Raw genomic sequence first — 15,708 nt, forward strand, 5'->3', positions numbered from 1 at the left:
CTTTGTGATTGCCACTGCTGCACTTTAAACCAAACTGCATATTTTGCCTTCCACATAAATGGACGATACAGTTATTCAGTAGCTTAAAATTCTTGCACCCATGTCAACTACAGCTGTTGTTTATCTTAAAGCTACTGTTCACCATTGGGAGATGTGATTTAAAAAATGATTGAGATGTTGATGCACATGTGTAGGTCAGTTGTATCACAAAACATCCTATTCACCTATAGACATTTTGCAATAAAGCCTGACAGTAAAGGAGGTATAACTATTTTTCTCAATAAATCAGAACTGTAGACAGTTATGTCTAGAAACAGTTTTTGTATATTTAGCAATACTTAACATTGATTATACTGATTTAGATTTTGAAGTTACCATGTAAATATGCCATCAGAGGGTAGCACCTGAGCTTAATGGACACATTTAAGGGTGAAAGGGGTAAATCAGTCATCCTGTATGTATTTCTATTTCTCAGAATGATGGACATAACATCTTCAAGCACCTGTCGTCGGATGAGTACAAACAGGTCCTTGGCGACATCCGAAACGCCATCCTAGCAACTGACCTGGCCCTCTTCTTCCCCAACAAGGCCAAGCTGAAGAAGATCGTGGAGGAGAAGAAGTTCTCCTGGGACAACCCGGACCACAGGTGAGGCGAGAGCGTGCGGGTGGGGCCCAGATGAGCTGGGTTGGTGATGATGGTGGTGGTGATGATGATTATGGTTGTAGTGGTGGTGATGATGATGATGGTGGTGGTGGTGATGGTGGGAGTGGTAATGGTGGGGAGGCTGGTGGTGATGATGATGATGGTGGTGGTGGTGGTGATAATGGTGATGGTGGTGGTGGTGATGATGATGATGGTGGTGGTGATGGTGGGAGTGGTGATGGTGGTGATAGTGGTGGTGATGATGATGATGGTGGTGGTGGTGGTGATAATGGTGATGGTGGTGGTGGTGATGATGATGATGGTTGTGGTAGTGATGATGGTGATAACTATGATGATGCATGAGGAGGAGGAGGAAGCTAGGAATCTTGATAGAAAGATGAAATTAATAGTGATGACGAAATGGAAGATAAAATAGGACAGGTATAAAAAATGATGATTATGATGGTGATGAGAAGGCACAGAGAATGATGAGATTGAAGAAAAAGCTAAGGACAAGCACAAAAATGATGGTAGTGATGATGATGATGATGATGATGATGATGATGATGATGATGATGATGATGATGATGATAATGATGAAGGGGAGGAACTGGAGGGGGTTAAAGAGGAGTAAGTAATGAATCACCAGGACAAAAATGATTATGACGATTATAAGGACAGAGGGGAGGGGTATGGAGATGGAGATATAGTTAAGAAGAGAAGATGAAATAGTTACAAAGACCAGGATACCATATCAAGCAGACACTTTAAAATTATAAAAAACATATCATCTAAGAGATACAGGCCAAAAGAAAGAGAGAGTGATAGAGAGAGAAAGAGAGAGAGAGAGAGATGGGGGGGGAGAAAATTTTTTTTTTTTTTTTTTTTTACAAAACTATTTTGGCAGTTTGAACATAAAGGCATCGGAGAAAGCAGCAACTAAAATGCTTTGGTCCAGTTGGGAAAGAGGTGATTTATGCATTTCCTTTTCAGTCGAAGTTAAAGGAGAGAATTTTTATCAGACTGAGGAATACCACTGTATCAATGGTAGCGGAAGGTGTGCAATTTGAGTTATTGAGCATGGTGACTGCAGTTGTGTTTGCTGGTTGTGATAATGAGTGGTGGCTACCTCTGGACCCCCCTGGGGGATCTGATGAGGAGTGGTGATGATGTTGCGTTCCCACGGTAACAGGAACTCCAGGGTTCTCTGAAGGACTTACATCCTTTTGCCTTGGTGCTTATATCATTCTCTTCTATAAAGCACACATGAACCCTGCACTCGCATCTCTTCTACCTGTGTCTCTACACATACGTGGCCACCCTCATTGTGCTGATCTGTCTTTTCCTTCCCCCAAACCTCCTAGCCCCTCTGAAAAAATAGAAGAGAGAAATATTGAAATAAAGATGAAAAGATACATTTTGTTTATCGTCAAGTTTTTTTCCTTGACTAGATGGTAGCCAAGTTTTGTTTCATTTTTGTGGCCTGCAAGTCATTGCAACCTGTTACGCAGGAATTATGGAACCCAGTGAGCAATCATTACTGAAAGTGTTTACTGTCAATGTTTTTCAGAGATTGGGACATATACTGCAAAACTACATCAAACAAGGCCCGGGTCTTTGAATGGAAAAAAAAATGATAAGGGCATTTCCTTGTTATCCATCTATTTTCAAAAGTTCTTCATTTGATGGCCCAAATTTGTTATGAAAAGTTGTCAATATATAATTCTTTGGTCTCTCTATGGAAACCTGGTGGTTCCCAAATCTAAGTCTACAGAGTGTTCAAAATCCTGTAGGGAAGGCATTCAATGATTTAATGTCACAAGCACCCTTCAAAGTATGCCTCCCCCCCCCCCCCCCATTGACAAAGTCCTTCAGCCGCATGTCACCCATCTACATTCTGTCTGTCTGTCTGTTATTTTGTCCATGCATCTCACCATCCATCATCCTCACTTCATTTATTAAAGTCACCCTTGTGCTCTCATGCCTCTGTTCATATTTCAGCATGCAGCATGTTGGTGGTGTCTATGTATTTTTTTTTTTACTAAGCTAATTCAGACTATTTTCATTCAGTTTGAAAATGACCAAAACAATATCGATATATTTTGTATATCATGATGTCATATTTGCACTGTTTCCTGGTCACTATGAAGGGTTTTTACTTTCTAATTTTTAAGCTATCCTTTTTTATACAAACATAAAACAAGAGCAAATGTGAGTTACTAAAGCTATGTTCAAACCAGTTTCAATACCACAGTTATTCAACCACTGATTTTAGATTAATACAGATGATCTACGTAAGTGGGCACTGGGTGTGGAGATGAGGTACAAAACATTTTTAGCAGAGCAAAGACACCGTCATTCAAGTTATACCAAAAGAAAATAACTGAAGCCAGTTTAACTACATCTACTATTCAAGTATACATATTTCACACACAGAGATGACCCAGGTAAACTTTAATAAAAGTTTGAAAGAAATGTTCAAAAAATATATATATTGATATAAAACTATCTTAAGAGTTTTTTTTTATAGATGATAATTAATTTAGCTCTCTTGTACATCACACCTGTGCTTTACAATATTTACCAACCCCTAAAAAGTACTTTTTACACTCACACATTTACAGTTTGTACTATTTCCATTTGTATCGATCTGTTCCTTTCACACACTAGTCAGAAGTTCCCCATTCTTTACCATTCACATTCTATACCATTCACATGATTTTTTTTTTCACTTTGCCGTCCACAACATTGGCAACTATTTAGATCCATTTTCTGAACAAATCTTTTCAGATTCAGCAGGACTTCAACAACACATATTTCATTAATTATTTATGTTTGATTGACAATTGCCCACTTTAGCCGATACATATTTTTGTACCTTTCAGTCAATAGTTTTATTTAATCTTACAAAATAAAAAATCTCATACCTTTCAGTCAATAGTTTTATTCAATCTTACAAAATAAAAAAATAAAAAAAAGAACCAGAAATCATTCATATTTGCATGTGAAAATATATTTTTGTTGCCTGTTTCAAAGTATTAAAAAAAAAAAAAAGAAAAAAGGAAGTTATAAATTTATACTCTTCTTCTGTCATTCCAAGGTTTACGTTCTTATTCTCGGAACTTTAGTTATTATTTCACAAATTATACCAGGTGTGTAATTTATACCTATATTCTTTTTTAAATACTCTGTCTCAATCCCTAACCTCAGAAAAATTAAAGTTTTAGCAAATGAATATGAATTATCCTGTTTAGATTTTGTTTTATCAGCAAAGACAAAAAGCAGGCACAAAAGTAGTAATAATAATGGTAATGGGGCGTACATGTGTAGGACAAAGGTTTGCCCTGTAATGCTCAAATGTCTCCTTTTGTGCACAAGGTTGTTGAAGTCTTGCCAATCACAACTTTCTGTAGAACACAAGCCATTTACCTTTTTACCTGAGCCATTTTGAACAAACATTCTCAAGTAAACTTAACTCTGATGTGTGCCATTTTCGAACAAGAAAAGGTAGGTAACACAAGGTGAAGAGCATTGTCGAACAAAGTAAAGCGTGCTAAGCTTCTACAAATGGCTAAATGATTATGAAAGAAGAAATTACAACCCCAATGAGTGTGTGTATATGTGTGTTTGTGTGCAATATCATGTACATCATACAATGGGATATAAGAATACCGCAGCATTCCAAAAACTCCCCGCTAATCTTTTGTACGGTTATTATACGCTCTGCATGAATGAAAGGAAATTGTGTCATGGATCAGCATAAATGTGAAGGACTCGCGCATTGCGTTGACGTCAGATTCAGAAGTATTTTGCTTCTTTGATCAGAGACGATCATTGGAAAGCAAGAAAAGCTCAAACTAATCTCAACTTAAGCTTTGCCTCTTGCAAGGATGTCAGCCTTATTGTCTCTTCTCATCTCTTCTCATCTGTCTTCAATCTATGTTGCGATGAAGTTTCATTCTTACCTCATGCTTCGCTTCTTCGTTTTACACGTAGTCTCTGTTCATTATTCGTGACAACCCAGCTCAAACCCACATTAAGTCAGAGATTATGATTCTCCCCAATGGACCAAAATATGTCATCTAGGTTTGACAAACTCCAATTTACCCAGTATTAAGTTTGTCTTACCTGAGAGAGTCATTTTTTTCTCTACATACTCTCAACATTTGGTGTCTTAAAACAAAACCAAAATCAAGATATTAGCATTTTTTACCCATATTTATTTTGGACAGATGCTGCTTTCACTGTTATTTTTATTGATAATTCTGCACAGCATGCCTGAGTGCCCCTCATTTTTTAGATCCTCTTTTCTCCCTTTTCTTTGAGACTGCACCTCCTAACTCTCTTTTATTTCAATCACTTTTTGAATGGGTTGGGATGGTCTAATTGTAACAAGTAATATATCAGTTTAAAACTTAGTTTATTGAAAATACGTAGAAAAGTAGAAATTCATTTTGGCCTACTTTTTGTGGGTTTTGAGCTAGGTGGTCACATTTTATATCACAAGGAGACGGACATTTCATTGTACTGAGAAATCATGCTAAAGCTACCATATAAGGAGCTCTGTTTATGTTGCTTCATTAACATGCTTAACAGTGTTCTTTAAAGAGTTCTGTAATGCTCACCCACCCCTGACTAGCTACAATATAATATGCAAAAAAAAAAAAAAAAAAAAAAAAAAAACACAACAGAATTGTCAAAATTCATTTTTGTTGGTGTGGGGATCACTTGAGGGACTATTGGAATGAAGGGTCACATTTGCTTTCTGATTTTGCAACAGAAAATAAGTGAAACATCTAGTTCGATTTGTTTGGTAGCTAGCAGCTTAGAAGTATGGATAGGACATGCATGTACCTTCAGGCCGATTAAAGGCTGCATTTGAACAATGTTGGAAGATGGCTAGTAATTATAATCAGTATTGCTTTGTCTAAAATTGATTTACTTTCACTGCTGTTTTCATAGAACGTGTCAGTTTGGTAAAATAAAATCTTTCAGAAAAGTCTTTTCATGCTGGTAGTTTTGTTTACTAACTTGTTTTGAGTTGTTTTGGTTTTTCAGGGGTTACATTATGTGTATGATAACAAAATTATAAAAAAAAAAACAGTTGGATGTTTTTCATGTGTACTCTTGTTTAACACTATATAAATTCTTCTGATCTCCATTGTCAGAATGGTATTTTCTCTGTCATGGTTATTATTTTTTGAGAACTCTCTCTATTGTTTTCAGAGCCTTGCCTTCCATGCAGTTTTATTCATTGAACATCATCTGATTTTCTCCTCACTATACTATCCATTTATGAAAAAAAAAATAAAAGCCCCACACTTTGTATTCCTTTATACTCATCATTCTTCAATTCAATCAATGTTTCTCTGAATCTTATATATAATTTCTCTGTGTTATTTTTCTTTCTTTTTCATATTTCTTTTATTTTCTGTTACAGAAGTAATTTGACTGTAATTTGTAAATGTGTATTGATTTTGTTTTACTTGTTTTAGCTGGAAAATATGCGTTATGAAAATGGTATAGCAGTGATTAATGTCACAATGTTCCTTTCATTCATGCAAAATCTTAAGAGTATTCAGTTTCAATACCAACATACAAAGTGTCACCATAACAACAATGTGTCTATACTTGGCAAACTATCATATAAAGTATGACCATTTAATTATGAATACATAGTGATACACATTGGATCTGAAGGTTTATTGCTTTGCTTTGATTTGTTGCCTTAAGATTGATTTTGTTTACAGCTTTGTATGGCTATATATGTCATTAACAAAGAACTAGAGCATGTGTATTAGAATAGTGACAATTTTGTTTCTGCTTTATATATAACATGTACTCACAGGTGATGCATCTTTATTTTAGCAGGCTGTCAAAAATTGTACTGAATATTTACAATTTTCAAATATATCTTATAGATTCTTTTACGATTCTTCTCAATATTAATGTATAGATTGCGATGGAGAATCATAAATCAATAGTTAGACCAGACAGGCAGAAAGAAAAATTATACCCCATTTCATTTAGTCAGCCATAAAAACAGATTGAACAATAGACTCATGCTAACAAAAAACTAAATAGAAACACATCTTTATGGTTTTATAATAATGACGGTTATAATCATTTGCTGAGCACAGAAACTGATTGCTATATAATGTACTGTACTATGCTGCAAGAGCTATTTAGTACTTTTTTATGTCTTTTTTTATTACCTTGGGTTATGAAATCAATTATTGGGTTGTGGGTTTAAAAAAAAAATTATTTGATGACCAAGCCTGCCAGAACTACAAATATGCATTATTTGTTTTATAACTCACAGTAATTGAGATCCTCATCACCCTTTCTTTGACATATGCTTTGAAATGATACCCTTTTCTAATATCTCTGATGTGTTTCCTCAAAGAGATGTAGGAATTTTGTTCATCAAATGTATCTTTGTTATTTGGTTCATGAGGAATACTATCATATCTAAAAAAAAAAAAAAAAAAACCAAATCTAATCGTTGGGGTGTTGCTGTTCTTAAAGTTAAGAACGACTTAAGAACTACTGGTGATCGGTTCTTGTGCTGAATTATTGAAATTCTGATAAGTAAAGCACATCAGAACTGATCACCAGTCGTTCGTAACTTTAAGAACAGCTTTATGAAACCACCCCCGTGTGACTTAAAAGGCTTTGACTAATTCAAGTGATGGGGATCTATTTATATTTTTAAAAATGTGTTTGATTCCACCCCATACTAAATGCTGACTAACATTGCTTATATGTAGTAAATGTGTCATGTATGCATACTAACATCATTGACTAACACGGAGCTCAATTTTTTTCCCTCCCCATGTTTTGTTTGTGCCGACGCTTGCCACTGATTACTGTATGACCTTTGACCTCATGCTTCTGCTTGACTTTTGCATCATTGTACACTGTTCCTTCATCTTTCATGAATAAATCACATCAACTTTTTGATGTGTCACACTCGAGTTATATTCCACACATTCTTTATGATGATTGTTTTTGGTTTCTGGCTTTTAATTGCTATACATATCATATCAATCTATGCTTTATGACAAATTGAAATATCACATTAATGCTTATTTTTTAATATTGCCTTTTTATTTCTTGTACTTTTCTAAATATTTCATTCATGAACTGCCTCATAAATTAAATTTTTGTTTTGTCTGCTTTTGATGTCAATGTTTATGCCTGCTATTGCTCTTTTGCACAATCCACCCTTTGGTCCTCTCTCTCTCTCGCTATCTTTCTGATTGTCTTCCAATCATGAAAACAAAACAAAACGTTGGAAAACCTCCCCATAATTCACTGTAACTGTTGCGTTGCTCAGACAATGCGTGAAGTCACTGTCAATGACGGCTTGCGATCTAGCCGCCAACACTAAACCATGGCACATTCAACAGCAAACAGTCAAGGTCATCTTCGACGAGTTCTACCAACAGGTAGGCGGAGCTTAATCCCTCCTCAGTGAAGTGATGTTTAGGCATGAGCTCCTATTACTCGTATTCATGCATATTCATGACATGCAATGTGTGCATCGCTGTCTTTCTTCCTCTCTTCCTTTCTCTCAGTGTATGTGTTTGTGTATCTATGTGTACCCGTGTGAATATGGATGAGTGTGTATGAGTGTATATGTGCTAGCCTGCATGTGTTAAGTGTGAGATGTGCTGTGTTCTAAGGCATTCATGTGAGAAAGATGAATATGGATAACCATCTTATGCATATTCATGAATCAATCAATGTGCCATGTACCATCTTTCAAATATGTAATATTGTTAGTTATATGTAGAATACCTTTTCATTCCTTCCCCCAGTGATGTTTAAAAAACTTTATAAATTATTGTGGTTTCTTTAATAGTTGTCCTGTTTTCTTATGATGTAATCCAAGGAAAAGCTTGTTGTTGTTTTATCTCTCTTTTGTGATGCAAAATTTTGAGAAAGATTGCTATTCAGTTTTTACCTTTAATAGTCAAATTGGCATAGAGGAACAGTCAATAATTTTGTGTCTAATGACAAGCAAGACTGACATCAAATGGCAGACAAGCCAGCTATCATTTCATTCATTTCAAAAACATGGAAGAGTGACGAGTTTTGGAGCTGAGTTAAAACAGCACACACTAGTATTCTTTAATTGTAATGTAAACACAGTTGGTGTGAGTTTACAATTTAATTTTTAGTCACAACAATTCAATATAACAAGTATACCAAAAAGGAAATGGGAAATAATGAATTGATAGTATTATTTTGATTTACATAGTTGCAACATGATGAATAGATCTTTTCCATGATAATACAGTAGCAACACTGGAAAAGAGGCTGGTCTAGAAATCAGTTCAACAAAACAATATTTCACAGTCAAAGCAAAATGCCAGATTCTATTTCTTTCTACTATTCATAGAAAGGAATTCTTACACTGAAAGGTTGAGAAAAAATTAGTGAAAAAAGGAAAATCAACAGATTTTCTTGTTGCATGACTTCCTGTTCAACTTATAGATAAATCTTACCTGTATGTTACAAATGCATCTAAAGTCTACTGTTGTCGATGAATCTTGTACGTAAAAAGTGAAATTCTCCCCATTCTACTCCCCATTTCTGTAATGAGTCTAAAACCAGCATGTTGACGCAAAACCCAGATTTCACCCTTATTCTTCCCCCTTCTTTGCCTTGAGATGAACAACTTCTTTAAGTTTCCTTTACCAAATCAAATTCATTCTGTTTATTCATTTATTCACATCTTTATTGAGTTCTTAGCATTTTTTTTAAATTAGTTTTCAAAAAAAATTGTTATACAAAACTATTTCTACTTTAAAAATTTCCCCAATTGACATGATGTAAGAAATGGCAGGGCAGCATTATTGTAGTCATACAATTGTAGGAGTAAGTTTTTATAGAAACCTCAGGAATTAGAATTATTTTTTATTCTGTAAAAAAAACCCAGTTACTTTAATATTTAATTTTCAGTCTATTTTGTCTAATTCTGCCTGTGTACTTTTGATTCCTCAAATCATTATTAAACAGGACAATTCTCCAAAGATTTGTGGATTAATTTCTTGACTTTATGGAGGAGGTACGTGTAAGGAGGGAGAATATTTTACTTTAACACTTTTGTGGACAGTGTGAAGATACACTGTATATTGTTTGCAGCCATTACCAAACCACAGCTTGCACTTAAGAAAAGACTTATATTAGGTAAATCCATCAATATCTGACCAACACTTTGTGATAAAATGATATATGGACTTTCTGAATGCTAGGAGTGTTGCAATACATTGTTTTATTTTTATTCTTAACAATCAGAATGATTACCATTTTATTAGAGCATTCATCTGGACTATAATTATTCATGGGTAGAATTCACCTTTGAGGTCACTTTATTTCATCTTGCTCTTTTTTTCCCCCAAGTGCTATTATGCTTTTTATTTAAATGTCTAGCACATTTCTTTGACAAAAGCACGAGAAATGTGGATGTTTATTGTAACTCTCATAGACATCTCATCAAAGCGATCGCTATGACGGCGTGTGACCTGTGTGCGGTGTGCAAACCATTTGATCTCCAGCGAAAGGTCGCTTTTGAAATCTTCGAGGAATTTTACCAACAGGTGTGGTCCCCACGCTCGATCTTCACATTATTTTTTAACAAGAGATAATTCCCCAATGATGCTGTAGAGAATTGTGGTGTTGTGTGAAATATGTAGGACCACCATTTCAGTAATTCATTCTAATTCATTTCAAGTCTACTGTTGCATTTTCCTAATATCATAGCCTGCCGTGTGTTTGAACTATACGTCTGTTACAGTGTAGTGAAATGCCCACATTTTAGCGTTGTTAAAGGAGAATGTTTTGTATTTATGTTGTATTCTTGTAAATTTAATCTTTAGATATAGATTGTGGATGATATGATGGCAGCCACAGAAAAAAAAAGAAGTTGCAAGTTTATTTTTTCCCTAAAACTATACCAAATTTACACAGCTATCTCGTTTTTGATTATTTTTTTTTTATCTGTGACTAAACTTAAACCAATACTATTTAAATATTTGGATTTCATCTTGCATTTGCTTCTAAAAATGCTTCAAGAATTATTTCTTGCACATGCACAAAAGAAAAAGTTCAAATTTTTAGAAAGTGTTAAAACTCACATAGAAATGAAAGACCAAAGAAGCAAATACAAGATTTGTTGACTCACATCCAGGGCATATCTCTCATTTGCTCCTGTTTTTTTTTTATTATTTCAATTTGGAAGAAATTTACCAATTTTATTTAGGGGATGAAGGAAAATTAATTACTGATTCACTAATTCAACTGGCTGTTATCATAGCATCAATTTTGTCAAGTTTTTTAGCCTCGTGAACTCATCTGTTGCAATCAAAGAATCACCCCTCTCTATATCTTGAACTCATTCTTTCTCTTCAAGAATGTTCTGTTGTGTGCTCCCATGTTTCCCCAAATTACTCTTATATGCTTGATGATTTGTAATGACACTTTTATTACAGTCATTGCTTGCTGTGTGAGAAATTACAGCACTGCAATAATGCAAATGATTACTGTGAAAAGCAAACAGGAGAAACATACATGTGTGTGACTCTGCTTCCGGTATTAGTTTTTCTTTTTCTTTTTTTTTTTTAATAGATTGGCTAGACTACGGTCAATTTTTGTTTACTGCAACATGATAGTAATTATTATCAAAATTAAACATTGCAAATGCTGTGACTGATTATACGAATGAATGTGTTCACAGCAACGTTGTGTTACTAACTGTATGACGAACATTTCCTTTATGTTGTGCTATTGCAAAGTAGGTGGCTATCATTTAAAGGAATCCAAAAGCCAAAGAGAAATGTAGATTGAGTGAATGCAGCAACATTAGTCGAACACATCAGTGAAAGTTTGAGGAAAATCGGACAATCGATCCAAAAGTTATGAATTTTTAAAATTTTGTTGTTGGAACCGCTTGATGAGGAGACTACTAGAGGTTATGATATGTGTGGACAACAATATAAAGAAAATATAGAGGGAATTCCACAAAGAAAGAATCTCTTTTCTAGCATAATGTAAGAGCACTTGACTAACTGCTTTCAGAAAGCAGGGAGAATAATTGCTACCTTTAACATATGTCAGTATTATGTTGATGGAATGTGTAATTTTCATTAAAAAAATGAATTTATGTGGGATCATATCATTTACCAGTTTCCCCTCATTTTTTGTTCAAACAAGGTTTGTGAAAGAATATTAGTTCAGTTGTGAAAGCAACAAAAATTCATCCAGAGTTTGTTTTTCTGTTAATGATAACAAGTCTAAGATAAGACATACACTAAAAATTTTGCTTCAAACCACCTCATTGAGAGAAATTGTTTTGAGACAAGAACATTTAAAGCTACTGATGACAAAATTGCAACGTAGATATTCCTTGCCCCCCCCCTCCCAAAAAAAAAAACACAAACAAACAAAGAATTTAATTGCTGTTTTGAATTACTATGTGATTAGTGTCACAGAAGTTACATGCCAATTGCTAGAAAATGCATTGCTGAAATATTAATGTTATATTTAATTGGGGGGGGGGGGTACTGTAGCATTACCCATATTGCTTGGAAAGTGCATTTAGTTGGAAAGGTTCCACCTCTAGATGTGTCCACGGTATAGTTTTGGTCTGTTTGTTTGCTTGTTTTTTTATTTGGTATTGTAAAGGACCAGTGGGAGTCTAAATGGGTGCACATCGCAAGACCAACACCCACGAGTCATACAGCTCACGAGTCATACAGCCCATGATCAAGTTCAACACTAAGTGCTTAAACAAGACCCACGAGACCGACACATTAAATCCCATGTTGTATCTGTCAAACTTGTGGGCTGTTGGACTTGTGGGCTGTACGGTGTATGACTCATGGGTGTCAGTTTCGTGACATGCACCCATTTAGACTCCCAATGGTCCTTTACAATACCAAATCAAAAACTACAGCATAGACACATCTAGAAATGGAACCTTCCCCACTCAATGCACTTTCCAAGCTATATTTAAAGAGCTTGCTTCCAAAAGGCGCTAAATCCATCACTTTTCAATAGATTTTAGCACCTTTTAGAAGCAAGCTCTTCATGATGGTTGTGTGGGATGACCCCATCTAATTGTAACTTGATGGATGTATGTGTCATGCATTGTGATAGGGTGATGAGGAGAAGGCAGCAGGCAAGCAGCCAATTCCAATGATGGACAGAGAGAGGGCTCATGAACTTCCAGCCAATCAGGTGAGGTCTTTATGCTGGGTTTTTTTTTTGAGAGAGAAGAACAGGAGAGATAATGAAAGTTTTTTACAATTGCATGCTACAAATCAATGTGTATATTGTTATGTCAGCCATTCTTTTTATACAGCTGATAGGCAACTATGAGCATGTCAAAAGAAACAGCGATTCATAACATGAGTGCATGACAATTATATGCATGTAAATTTACATATATGTAAATTAATGATACATTTTATTATGATGTGTGGTTTTATGTAAATGCCGTAAGCTCTCTGCACCAGCTGAGGGCATTGTTACGTGCATTTACAACAAATATTTAATATGTCTACGAACACATGCCTACTTATTCATGCAAACAAACGTACTGTGTTACGGTTCCCGGACAAGCCCCCAACTGTTACGGGTCCCTCTTCACACAAGAGAAGACAGAAACTTCATAATGCAAATATCTCCAGATATGAAATTTGTTGTTTATTCTGGAAAACGATCCCTGGCAATCCACCATCACAACGATCACCTTCATGTCCATCTTGCATCTCCCATGCACATCGCGCGCAGGCTTCTCTAATACAAAGGTTTAATGTAACACAAAGTATGGTATTCCACATGTGCATGCATACCCATAACAACTGTTACTTGCACAAATATTTATGCTAATGTATGACTTAACATGCAAATATATACCACTCTATACACAAGGAGCACTAGGGCTGAAATTCAGCATGACATGGTGGTCTGTTTATCCGGTCACAAGATTCCATGTGACTGAGGTATGAAGGATGATTGACGTTTTGTACTTATGTCTTTTTGTCTCTCAGGTGTCTTTCATCGTTGGTATTTGCCTACCCTGCTACGACCTTTTGGCGCAGCTTGTTCCTTCAGCCAAGCCCATGTATGAAGGGGCTGCGTAAGTATAAAAATTTTTGATAATAATAATTATAGGAGAACAAAAAGAAATATTGATGACACTGATTATCATTATTGCTACATTGTAGTAGTATTTTTACTTATTCATAATGATTGTTTATGTATATTATGATTAGTAGTTTTATTTCTGGCAATTAATTTCTTGTAATCATAATATTTTCATAATAATATTTCTGTTATGATCATCATAGTATCTTTACTATAAATGTCGTAATGTTCATAATCATTGTTGTTATCATCTTTATTTACCTCTTATATCTTTATTATTATACATTTTATGTTTATACATTTTTCATTATTAAAGCTTTCATCTTTTGAAATACTCTGAATATTTTCATGAAAAATTATAAAGGTAATTTTGTAAAAATGACAGAAAACATGCTGAATTTTAAATGAAAATAGTGCTTACTCCCTTGGCTTGAGCTGGACAGGGACAAAAAGAAAAGAAAAATCAATATACAATTTATTCTGATTTACCATTCTGTGCACCAAATTCATATCACATGTTTTTATCTTGTATGAAGCATTGATCAGTTTAATAAGACTGTCTTTTTTGCAATTTCTGTGTGTTTTGATATTACCATTCTCATACCAGCAGAACTAGACTTTATTCTCCTCTCTCTCTCTTTCTTTTCTTTATTCTATTTAGGGTCATCCAAGCTGACAAAACATGTATTTTTTAAACACTTTATCTCTTATTGCTTTTAAGTATATTGCACATTGACATGATTATGGACAATGTTTGCGAAAGGAGTCTGCTCAATCTAGATTTATGCCTGTTCAATATTTTCACATGAAATCTAATGTCTCATACGTTGAATTAATACTCGGAACAAAATACCAAAAATCTGTACATTTCTAACCTTGCAGGATGCAGCCCAAAAGCAACTAAATTTCCTCTTTCTCTCTTTTTAAGAGACACTGATCCCCTTATAATTTTTTAAGGCTATTTTGTATTCTCATAGTTGCATGCTCATATTTTTTAGCTCATATAATCATATGAGATTATATTTGTTGTTTGTTTTTCTTTCATTTTATTCCTGGATGTATAACCTTTGACCTTGTAGCAAGAATCTACAGAACTGGTCTGCCCTTGTGGCCAAGCAGAAAGCAGAAGAAGAAGAGAAGAAGAAGGCGGAGGAGGAGAAAGGAAAGGAGGCAGAGAAGAAGAAAGAGGAGGAGGAGGCTGCCAAGAAAGAAGAAAAGTCCCCAGCCCCTAAAGCCCCGCCCGTCACCCGGACAGTCAGCAAGGTGCCAAAGGAGTTTGTCGAAAGCGACGACGAATAATTGGTCGCTTGTCGCAAACACTTTACTTGCGAATGTGTACAAACGGGTAGCTACTTACAATTCTGCAGACGTGTGCAGGAGATCCACATGAATTAAAGTGCTTGATTCTAAATGGAATGCTACTAGAGAAGTAAGTTTTGCAGTGATTTGTGAAACAAATAGTTTAAAACTGACATGCTAGCCAGTCTCAGCACTTGAGTAAAGATAACATGAAACTTTAATTTATTTTATGGTTGTTTTTTATTCTATAGTTGCCAACTGAATTGTTTTCACCATGTGGATAATGGTCATTTTTGTTGCTTTTTTTCCCCTCATCCCAAATGTTAAATGTGTATTTGAAATAGAAAAATATGTTGGTTTGTTGTTTTTAAGAAAGGAGAGGGTTGAATGTTCCAGTCTTATTTGAAATGTTTAGTTATTGAAATTTTAATGTGTTTTGTATCAACATATTTTGGGGGTCTGTGGAACTTCTTCAACAGTTCTGATTGCGTTTGAATCAATTCATTTGATTTTTTATTTTACACATGCTTCCCGTTCTGTTTCTGGTGTTTTTACAACGTCATTGCAGACCTTGATTTTCTTTCTTCCTTTTGGCTATTGTTCCCC

General features: G+C 34.9%; 1 protein-coding gene across 1 annotated transcript in view; it reads left to right on the forward strand.

Annotated features, from left to right (window-relative positions):
• Window positions 1–15,480, forward strand: part of LOC140234202 (probable 3',5'-cyclic phosphodiesterase pde-5) — a 116,031-nt gene extending 100,551 nt beyond the window's left edge. The window contains exons 23-27 of the mRNA XM_072314269.1: window positions 476–648; window positions 7,985–8,096; window positions 12,811–12,891; window positions 13,707–13,795; window positions 14,883–15,480. Of these exons, the coding sequence (XP_072170370.1) occupies window positions 476–648; window positions 7,985–8,096; window positions 12,811–12,891; window positions 13,707–13,795; window positions 14,883–15,102 (675 nt within the window). The 3' untranslated portion in view covers window positions 15,103–15,480. The remainder of the gene's footprint in view (window positions 1–475; window positions 649–7,984; window positions 8,097–12,810; window positions 12,892–13,706; window positions 13,796–14,882) is intronic.
• Window positions 15,481–15,708: the final 228 nt, after the last annotated feature.

The sequence above is a fragment of the Diadema setosum genome, chromosome 10 (genome assembly GCF_964275005.1).
Source record: "Diadema setosum chromosome 10, eeDiaSeto1, whole genome shotgun sequence".
NCBI classification, from domain to species: Eukaryota; Metazoa; Echinodermata; class Echinoidea; order Diadematoida; family Diadematidae; genus Diadema; species Diadema setosum.